Source organism: Rhamphochromis sp. 'chilingali' (assembly GCF_963969265.1).
Source record: "Rhamphochromis sp. 'chilingali' genome assembly, chromosome: 1".
In the NCBI taxonomy this organism is placed as follows: domain Eukaryota; kingdom Metazoa; phylum Chordata; class Actinopteri; order Cichliformes; family Cichlidae; genus Rhamphochromis; species Rhamphochromis sp. 'chilingali'.
This window is the reverse complement of record NC_137929.1, coordinates 62,292,597-62,303,589: the sequence shown is the minus strand read 5'-3', so window position 1 is coordinate 62,303,589 and position 10,993 is coordinate 62,292,597. Positions and strand designations below refer to the sequence as shown.

General features: G+C 37.6%; 1 protein-coding gene across 7 annotated transcripts in view; it reads right to left on the bottom strand.

Annotated features, from left to right (window-relative positions):
- Window positions 1-709: 709 nt before the first annotated feature.
- LOC308404347 (uncharacterized protein) overlaps window positions 710-10,993 on the bottom strand; it is a 45,910-nt gene continuing 35,626 nt past the window's right edge. For 6 of the 7 annotated variants that reach the window (XR_013973107.1, XR_013973108.1, XR_013973109.1 and 3 more), the window contains 7 exons: window positions 7,429-7,513; window positions 4,645-4,759; window positions 4,122-4,310; window positions 3,950-4,037; window positions 2,496-2,661; window positions 1,569-1,648; window positions 710-1,409 (listed from right to left, as the gene is read on the bottom strand). Coding sequence is in view for 3 of the 7 variants with exons in the window: in XM_080894374.1 (XP_080750500.1) it covers window positions 1,107-1,409; window positions 1,569-1,648; window positions 2,496-2,661; window positions 3,950-4,037; window positions 4,122-4,310; window positions 4,645-4,759; window positions 7,429-7,513 (1,026 nt within the window). In the remaining 4 variants the exon portion in view is untranslated. The remainder of the gene's footprint in view (window positions 1,410-1,568; window positions 1,649-2,495; window positions 2,662-3,949; window positions 4,038-4,121; window positions 4,311-4,644; window positions 4,760-7,428; window positions 7,514-10,993) is intronic. The other variant, XM_080894376.1, reaches the window with a different exon arrangement.

The window sequence follows — 10,993 nt, the reverse complement described above, 5'->3', positions numbered from 1 at the left end:
AGCAGAGACCCACGTGGTTCACGCTGATCTCAGCTACAATTCAGGAGACAAGGGTGTGCAGATTGATGCAGATATCGATCCAAAGGTTGGTAGTGGTATATGTTCCTGTAAGTTCATTACTTTACTCCCGTTTCATAAAAAAGCAGCTCTCTCTGCTCGACTCCTCTCCTGCACAGACACTTTGCTCCGCCCCCTTTTCCGGCTCGGCTGTGATTTGTTGCTGCGAGGTCACGTGACTCAGCGTCTCAAAGTAACCACGTGGGGTGTTATTTCAAAAGTAGCGCCTATCTCCTTTTCCTAAACTCTTTTCCTTGGCCTCGATGAAAATGTCATCGTGGGAAGGAGATTTGCTAAGGACTTAGGGAAAGAGAGGAGCGATGTGACACCGGATGTCCGCCCGTTGAAACTACATTGTGCAGAAGATGGACTACAAAACAAACATCTTACTTCGTCACAATGTGTTCTAACCCTGTTGTTTTATGGAGGTCATATAAACGAGAACAGCCTGTTAAAAATATCCTTTCATTACAAAGTTTGAATTTTAAAGAAGAAGGAACCTTTACACTCAGAAAAATAAAGGTTCTTTAAAGAACCATTTTTAAGAACCTTTTTTGAGTGGTTCTTTAAAGAACCATTTTAAATATTTCAAAATAAAATGTATAATAAATTGAATTTGAGTAGGGTAAAATAAATACGAGCACAGCATAGACATAGATTAATGGTTTATTGGCACTTTGTATTACAGAAAAAGACAAAAAGGCATTTTAATGCTAAGCACAACACCACTACTAATAATAGCATATAAGTCATTTAAACAGTAATAATTAAATATCTTTACTATAAATACATATAAATATTATACTATAGATAAAACAACAATTTTTACATTAGAAATAGCAATACTTTCATAACAGACAATTAAACAACACATTTTCATCAGCATGTTTGCATTTTCAGTAAAACTATTTCAAGAACAATCTTTTTATTTAAATTATCAATGAACTGCAGCCTTAAGTTATGTAAGTTAAGTTTAACGTGGGACTCATGGTCCTTTGTTAGTCCACACTGGGACAATTTCAGTCTCTCACCTGCACTATGCTGGCAATCTAGGAGATATTTAATGCATTTGTCACTCTTTGCACAGCTACTGGTACAGGTGTAGTCAGAGTTCCCAAGTTGAGAACAAATGCCTCCAAAAAGCAAAATGTCTTTTTTAGTTCACTTGGATAGGCAACATTGTAAACATGGTACAGGGAGAAGACAATACCCATCGCCAATGAAATGTCCATTTCCCCACTGTCCAGAATCATTTTTTGTCCATCCATCTGGACATTGACCTCAGTTGAATCACTCAAGGGCTTGCCGTCACTGCTGCTGAGTACGATTGTAGGTATCGGGCTGTGTGGATCCTGAAACAGAAATTAAATTCTTGAAATGAGGAGTATAGTTTAAATAAGTATAAACAACAGCTGTCCCAATGAAAGTATAAAACTCCTGTAAAATACTGGATTTGTTCAAGACCCCCCCCCCCCCCTCCTCTCACCATACCAAAAAATATATAAATTTACCTTATTTATGACGAAGAGATGAGAGGCATTTTCTTTGAAAATAGATGGCAGGAGAAGAACAGCTGTGTTTACCATCTGACCTGAAAAATAAAGAGAAATATGTAAATATTTTCTGGCCAATTTTGTTAATACAAAGCAGTAAAGGCCATATGAGTGCCTTTATCAGGCGTTGAATGTCTTGCAGAACATAAGCATTAGTGCAGTAAATGTATACCTAATTAACTTTTCAGTATAATTCAGTGTAAATGTTAAGCATTTATACAAAACCCCCAAAATGTTGTTCAGTTCTGTAAGTTGCTAGCTTTAAATAATTTGAGTCCTAAAGAACTTGCAGAGCAAGTCTAGCTGCCACTGAACATTTTTTGAGATAAACATTGTGTGAATGACTGAAAATCTTCATAGAGATACATATAGCATCGAGGGTATATCAGTTAAATCTTAAAGTACATCATTGCAGAGACGAGACAGGAGAAATGTCAGTCTGTGGATATTGTAAAGCAGCGGTCCCCAACCTTTTTTGCGCCACAGACTGGTTTATGCCCGACAATATTTTCATGGACCGGCCTTTAAGGTGTCGCGGATAAATACAACAAAATAAAACTAGTACCGGTGCCGAAAAAGAGAAAATTCATTCATAACACACGTGAAAAGACCCAGGAAAACCGAGTAAACGATAAAAATGATAACAAAATAACGCTGAAAACCGATAAAAACCCTGAAAAACGATACATTTCACACCTGAGCCTCAACTCTCGCGGCCCGGTACCAAACGACTCATGGACCGGTACCAGTCCGAGGCGCGGTGGTTGGGGACCGCTGTTGTAAGGGACACTGTGTTTACTAATGTGCTGTATGTGAAACCTTAAAAAGTGGTATCTGAGATAGGAGTTAAAAATGTTTTTGCTCATTATTGCCAAGTGCCCTCACCTTTTCTTTCAGTGTCTGTCTGGCTCTCATCAACAGATTTTAAGCAGAGGCTTTTAAGGTTGCTGTTTGGGGCTATTGACACAAGCTTCGCTGCCAACTTACTGAATCCTCGGATTACTTTTTTGTCCACATCAGTTTTAAGTAACATGGAAGCCTCTTCAAGAAGCTAAAATAAAGGATAAACATATACATATTAGCTTTGTACCATAATATATACCATTATATAGCAAACCAGAACAATCATTATTTCACGCATCAATTATCATTAGAGAAGACGGTGAGACGGTAAGTGACGGAAGTGACGAGTAGGTAAGCGACCCATGTTGTAGGTGACGTCAGACGCCGGAGATTTGGCGGAATAAAAAAAAAAAAAAGCAAATGGTAGCATAGAGTTTAACAAAGGTTTTTCAAGCTTCAGTATTACCAAATATACTAATCAATTGTCATATAACTAACAACATCTGTTCTATCATCTCTAACACCCTGGAGGACAACGGGGAGAGTTTAGACGCTCTCCAAGATTACATCGACCGCTGTTTTCAAGATTTAGTAATGAATAAGGCCCAGAGTGCATCCTCCCCGGCCAAAATTGAGACGCCGTCATCGAAGAGATGTCGCCCGGCAGACTCCCCCGGTACAACATCGCCTGCCGGCAAAGACATCGCAGACATCCTGGAGTCAATCGACAAGCGATTGTCCTATTTGCAGATCTCTTCTTTAACTCTTAGGAGTTGATCAAACACATGATATAAAGGTTTGGAGCACTTTAGATTGGCTAAATACACTATAAAAGGTAGATAAAGTATTAATGGCATTATGTCCTACAAGCATACTCGTCATGATCTTTCCGTCTATATGTTAATACCTCTACCTTTTAATAATAATGTATACTTTATTGATCCCCACAGGGAAATTTCTCTCTTTGCATTTAACCCATTCACTCAGTGAAGCAGTGGGCAGCCACTAATCAGGCGCCTGGGGAGCAGTGTGTAGGGACGGTACCTTGCTCAAGGGTACCTCAGGGTAGCCGTTCAGTTGATTCAAACCCCCGATCTTCCGATCATGGGATAACCACACTACCTACTGAGCTATCCCTGCCCTATTTTCAAATTTAATTTTTTAAATACAAAAACTACACTATCCTGATACAAAGGCAAACAGAGCTAATATAATGCTGAATTTCACACCATTCACTTGAGAATCCACAGAGAAATGAAACAATTAATTTAAAAGAGCAATTGATATTTTATTTATTGTTTGACCATACTGCATGAGATCTGCCTCAAAAATCACAATACTAATACTTGTATTGTAGTGGCCACAAGGGAACAGATAACCTCTGAATATGTAACAATGAAAATGTTAGCATGTTACACTCGTTAGCCAATAATTGGGCAATTCAAAGACAATTTGTTGGACAATTGTATCAATGTTTGCTTTTCAGGAATACTTACATATCCAGAGCCATAACTCTCCTTCAATAATGGAAAACTCAGAAGGACAGTCCTCAGACGCTCTACATACTGCACATGAGAGGGATACCTGCAAATTTTGAATGATGAACTTAAATTCTGATGTACATACTGTATTTTAAATGAATCAAATCTTAATTATATATAGACTTACATTGTCTCATTACTCAAGTGGTCAAACAGTGCTTGAATAAGCATGTTTTTGAGTCTGTTCTTGGTGGGTGACTTTAGTGCTGCATCTTTATTGGTCAACGCAGTGATCACAGCTGGAGGAAACTGCACTTTGCAGTTAAACATAAGTTGGAGTGCTGACACAGTATGCTTTTCTTTGTGTTGCCTTCCACTGCAAGAAGAAGTAAGAAGTATGTTTAGAGTTTGTTACAAGACATGAATATGCGTGTCCTTGTGTCCTGCATCAGGAATATCCGCATATTTAAAACGTACAATAACAGCTGCTGAACTACAGAAACAGAATCATAACAGAGAGTAAGAGTGGCTGTGACATTTCAATTTGAAAGTAAATGGGTGTGTGATGCACATCAACGCTGGAGAAACAGAACAGGGCTTGCGTCAACCCCTTGCCCCCCACCCTCCAACACCATAAACCTAGGGGAGGGGAAACACTGGATTGTATGAATGTACAATTCAGTGAATCAACCAGTCAACTTAAGACTCACTCTTTCAGCTTCTCTACAGCAGACAAAAATTTCACTTGGTCTTTCACTTTTGGAAAAAGACGCTCACTCATTCTTTCAGTCATCTGCAGAAGTGTCGATCCATCGATTTCATTGTCTGTGGCACAGAAAAACAATAAGACACGATCAAAACAGAAATGAGCATGTCGAAGATAAAGAATAAAAATATAATAAAACATTACTAAAAAAAACAGCTATGAGTTCATTAGTGACTATAGATGATGACAGACCTGTGGAATAGCCAAAAAGTGGTTAAAATCATTTTAACAGTGGTTGACAACTAACTAAAAAGTCATGGTTTAGGATGTATCTTATCTGACTTTGGTATGGACTGCCTTAAAAGGTCGGTGGATCAGTGTAATGAAGTCTTGACCATCACATCTGTATGCGTCCAAAGCATGAAAGTCTACCTCATCCCCAGGCTTGAATATCAACAGATCATCAGTCTCTCTGATGTGGTATGATTGAAGGTGTCTTATAAACTCCAGTGTTGTGAAAAGTCTTCCAACAAGAAACCAGTTGGCCCTGATATACACAATCAGGACTATTTTCACAAACAGTGGAATTTGCTCTGCATGCACAAGTTCCAAAATGAAGAAATCTCCAACTGCATATTTTACAGAGTTTAAAATGATGCATTTACTTGTCCAGAGTTTCTCATCCACAGTAACGGCTGTCTCCAAGTTTTGCAAACAAATCTGCAAGTTCACTGGAAGTTCTTGAAGTGATAAGTTATTAACGGCTGCTTGTGTATGATCGCTCCTGATGATCCGTTCAGGCTGCTACTCCCAGCATTGACGAAGCTGATTCCTCTTTGCCAAAGTCTGACAAATATTAATATAGTTATTGGTGATTCTTGCTACTGTCTTGAAATATTGATGTCTGGCTTCAAACCTCATGCACCAATGAGAGCGGAGTGACCCATAATCAAGGATGAGCCGAGGATAATGTAGCAGAAAATGCAGCTTGGGTGTAAACACACCAGGAAACAGATTCTTGAAATCTGTCAAAAAGTAAGTGATCAGTTCATGTAGATTACTAATCCAGTCAGTGCTGATGGTTGGACCAAGAATAATCTCTCCTATTTCTCGAACCAAAAGATAAAGCTGCCAAAACTTGTTACCCTTTTCAATCCTGGAGCCTATGAGGAAAGGCAGAGTCCTAAATAATGTCCATTTCTCAACAGCAGTTCCAGAGATATTTCCATCCAGTGCTACCTTCTCAGATATTAGAGCAGGTTTGGAGGTGCAGTCATTCTGTCCAAAACTAAAAGTCCTTATGCTGTCATTCACCTCTTGGATAGTAACAGTTTTGTCCTTGTGCAAGGCTTTTAAAACAGACTTCAAAACAAGAGGAATGACCCCCTCAAGAAAATCATGCATTACATCAGGTGGGAATGCATTTGTGGTATCAAAATATGACAGCTTGTTGAAGGCACATGGGCCAGTTACACCATACACTGACCTACAGTGGGGGTCATCTTCAACACATTGCAGATGGTATGCATGAACAGTCTTTGTTCTAAGAACACAATCTCCCTCACTAATGATCCTAGACAGGTCCTTGTAATGACACATACAAAACCTGCATATTCTACCATTACTGAATGAGCAGCTAAAACCTGCAAGTGTGTGAGAGGTTAGGTTGTCTGCAGATATTGTGGCCAGACCACCTTTGATGCAGTACTGTCTGTCTTCAAATTTTAATCGTAATCCACGTTCTTGCAAAACCTGTAGGTCACAAATTAATGGTTCTAATATTTTCTCAAATCCATATGTTTTCACCAATCTATGTTTGACAAGTATCAACAGATGAATATGTCTTAAAACAGATCTGTCGTTTGGTGGAATATTTCCCAAAGTAAAATAAAATGCAGACACTTTATGTAGACGTTTCTTTGATCCTAATGGATTAGCAACTTCAAATTCATCACTGTACAACTGAATTCTCAAATGTGGGTTGTCTGTGTTAAAAAAAATCACTTTCTTTGTAAATTTTCCCATCACTAAAATCTGTTAAGGTTTCAGGAGCACGGGACTCTGGCCTAAAAAATTTTCTTAAAATGTTAGGATCATTACATATTAATTCTAAGACTTTTAGAAGTGGAATATACTGAAAAGTGTCCTGTTTCCCAGTAAAAGGATCTATCCCCAGGATACATTCAACAGGTTCAATCAAGTTTAATTTCTCAACACAGTATCTGTCTAGTTGATATGTGTTGCTGACTGCAGTGAAGCAATGTTCTACCAAACTATTGTCATCAATATAATGAAAACTTGATATATCAAAATTAAGAGTCTGCAAACATTTAGAAAATGTCTCCCTATAGTTTTCAATAAAATACTTGAAAATTGACTCTACTTCACTAATAACAAATGTTTGAACTTTTCTATTTACAATACTTTTCTCTTGGAGATTCAAGGAAAACAATGCCAGTTGTTTTCTCACAGTCTCCGTAAAGTTCTCTACAAGTTCACTCAGAGTTCGTTCAGATGATTGGGGAAATTCAACAGTTTCCTGGATGACAGGGTCACAGTCTGGGGCAGACTCTAATCCTTGTTTCTGATATTTATGTTTCTTCCTTATGTGATTTTTCAAAGATTTCACAGACAAAAACTTTCTGGGACAGTCTTCTAGTCCGCAGACAATGAAGAATCCACATTCACTTTCATGGTATATCTGTTGATGTTTCAGCAGTTTTTCATATGTTGGTTTTCTTGTGGAGCACCGTGGACACTGATATAGCACATCCATAGAAATGCTCACCTACAAAGACCTGTTGATAATCTGCCAATTCATTTTCCCCAAGCCAAAGAGATACTTCTCCAACAGTCCACTGCTGAGCCATGATCTATTAAAACAAAACAAAATGCCATTACATTGTTTTATTCTGTGACATCAAAAACTTATTTATTTATTTTTTGTTCATTCATTTTCCAAGCCGCTTTATCATCATAAGGATCGGAGGAGTGCTGGAGCCTATCCCAGCTGTTTTTTTTAGGCGGGGTAGACCCTGGACAGGTTGCCAGTCCATGGCAGGGTCGTCATTCAGATATGTATGTTTGGATTGTGGGTGGAAACCCACAAAGAAACAGGGAGAACATGCAAACTCCACACAAAAAGGCACCATGTTGACCCCGGGAATTGAACAGAGTCTTTCTAGCTGTGAGGCAGCAGCGCTAACCACTGTACCACCGTTTATTCTAACTTTTAAGCCTTCTTCAGATAAATATTGAATATTTTATGCTTTGGATTATCTGGTCTTGTTAGTATAATGACCTCTTTTTTTGCCTAATATATGATGTTCAATAAATGAAATGTACATAATTTTTTTTTAACTATAATAAAAACGGACATTATCTTGGTAACATCAAATGACTGGAGCATAATTTGTCATATATATATATGTATATATATATACATTTATATTAGGGGTGCAACGATATTCGTATCGATATTGAACCGTTCGATACAGTGCTTTCGGTTCGGTACGCATATGTATCGAACAATACAACATTTGTAATTTATTTGATCAACTTTCCTTCTGACGATGCTGTCTGTGTTGAGCGCTCAGTGAATCGGCGTTCGACTACTCCGCCTAGGCTGCACTGTCGAGCGCAGATCCACTGAGCGCTCAACACAGACAGCATCATCAGAAGGAAGAGCGCTGGGAAAGCTAGCGAGACAGAAGTTAAGCTCTCCTTGTAACATGGACCTCCCCCACCTTCATTCAGATGTGGTGTTTGGAATTATTTTGGTTTTCATGTGACGTATGACCCTGAAGGTAAGCGAGTCATGGACTAAAGTAAAACAGTATGTTGGATGTGCCATGCAATGCTCAATTACATGGGTGGGAACTAGTGTGTTAGCGCAGTTAGCTCGTTAACGTGTTGGCCGTCTAGCCCCATGCACGGGGCGATCGGCGGTAGCTCGTTAATGGAGATTTGCCGTGTTGTGGCATTAAGGTCATTTCAACGAGATTAACCTGAAAGCACTAGTGGGAACACAACGAATATGACTGCACATTTACGCCGACATCATCCTAGTGCAAAGACAAAAACAACAAGCATGCTACTAACTTTAGCCGAGTCATTTAGACAGCTGTTAGCACATGATTCTCCTTATGCTGCTGAGAATATAGCCCAGAAGAAGCGGATAGTATAGCTTTTATTTTGGAAAGAGACATTTCTCTGTAATAAACTCTCTTCCCCAAAGATGAGTGATTCCTCAATCAGATACAGGGCTCGCAATATCGCTAGCCCGACGTCCTGGGGCTAGCGATTTTTTTCAGACGGGCTACCCTGCCCGTCGGGCTATTGTAGGAAGGAAAAATATATGTCAATGCTTTTGCATTCTTTCAGAAATGTAGCTGGGTAATTATGTCATTGGCATCGGTGAGCCACTGTCAATATGTGACATATTGAAATCGCGTTTGAATTTGCGCTTGTTTTTTTGCTTTCACTTTATAATCGTGCAACTGTGTATAGAGAGCGACAGCACTGATCTGTGAGTGATGATAATTTGTGCACCAATTCCTCTGACATCGTCTTATTAATCGTTAGCTTACTATCCAAACATGACAAGTGAAATCTCCCGCAGCAAGCTTAAACATGTGAGAGGTTGATCGCGCAGAGAATCGCTGAGCTTATGTGAGTGCGTGTGTAAAAGCAGCATGATATATATTTTAGTTCTGCTGAGCCAATTAAGACAGGTCAGGGTGAAGAAGTGACAGCCAAAGAAAAGCTTACCACAAAACGGAAAAGTTATGACAAATCAGACTATAAGGCAAAAAGAAAGTGCAGCTTTATGGTTTCATGGACAAAATAATTTCTGTGGCTGCAATATGACGAGCTAAATAACCAGGGCTGCACATAAGTGGTCCGCAGGTGCGCATTCGCTGTCAAAATAAAAAACGCGCACAAGGGTTAGGGTTAAATTTAAAAACTGTACTTTTGAGTTAAAATATATATTTATACTTTTAATAAATGACAAATTAAAAAGGCATGAACATTTTTTTGTATCGAAAAAATATCGAACCGTGACACCAAAGTATTGATTGATTGATTGATTGAATCTTTATTTTGAACATGTTGAAAAAGTATAAAAAAAAATAGAATTAAAAGAGACAAATGAACAAAGCAAACAAAAGGAAAACGAGCAACCACAACTCCAAATAACGTCCATGTTCAAAAAGGAGCAGGAAGAAGCATAAGCTTATTTAATCCCACCCCTTTTCCACTATCTAGTATCAATAGACTACAGAAATACCTCCTTGTAATTACATTATATGTTATGTGTAATTTTTTTTTTTAATATATACACATATATGTTTCTATCTATCCATACCTACGTATATACACACATACGCACATATACACATTTTCAATAACCCCATTAACACCTGAAGGATACACAACCTACAATTTTATATATATTTAATATATATATATATATATATATATATATATATATATATATATATATATATACATATATACACATATATACATATATACACATATATACATATATACATATATATACATATACATATATATATACATATACATATACATATACATATACATATACATATATATACATATATATATATATACATATACATATATATATATATACACATATATATACACATATACACATACATATATACCCATACCAACAAACCCGTGCATGCGCACACCCATGAAAATATTAGACAAGAACACCCTATCAAATCTCTACCTTTTCCCTGTACCCTGTAAAAACCATATCCTTAAACCGCTTTTTAAACTGCGCCATGCTTGGACATTGCTTCATATCTTTACTTAGTCTGTTCCACAGCTTCACTCCACACACAGAGATGCAAAAACTTTTTAATGTTGTACGGATACGAGGATGTTTTAAATTTAATTCCCCCCTCAAATTGTATCCCCGTTCCCTTTTAGAAAACATTTTTAGAATATTGTCAGGAAGCAGGTTATTTATTGCTTTATATATAATTTGTGCTGTGAGAAAATGAACCAGATCTGTGAATTTTAGAATTTTTGATTTTAAGAATAGTGGATTTGTATGATCTCTGTAACCAGTTTTATGGATTATCCTTATGGCCCTTTTTTGTAATATAAAGATTGATGATAGCGAACATTTGTAAGTATTGCCCCAAACCTCTGCACAGTAATTCAAATACGGTGCAATCAGGGAACAATAGAGAATGTGGAGTGATTTGTGGTCCAGAATGTGTTTTACTTTACTCAAGATTGAGACACTTCTTGAAATTTTGTTATGTATATGATTTATATGAGACTTCCAGTTTAATTTATCATCTATA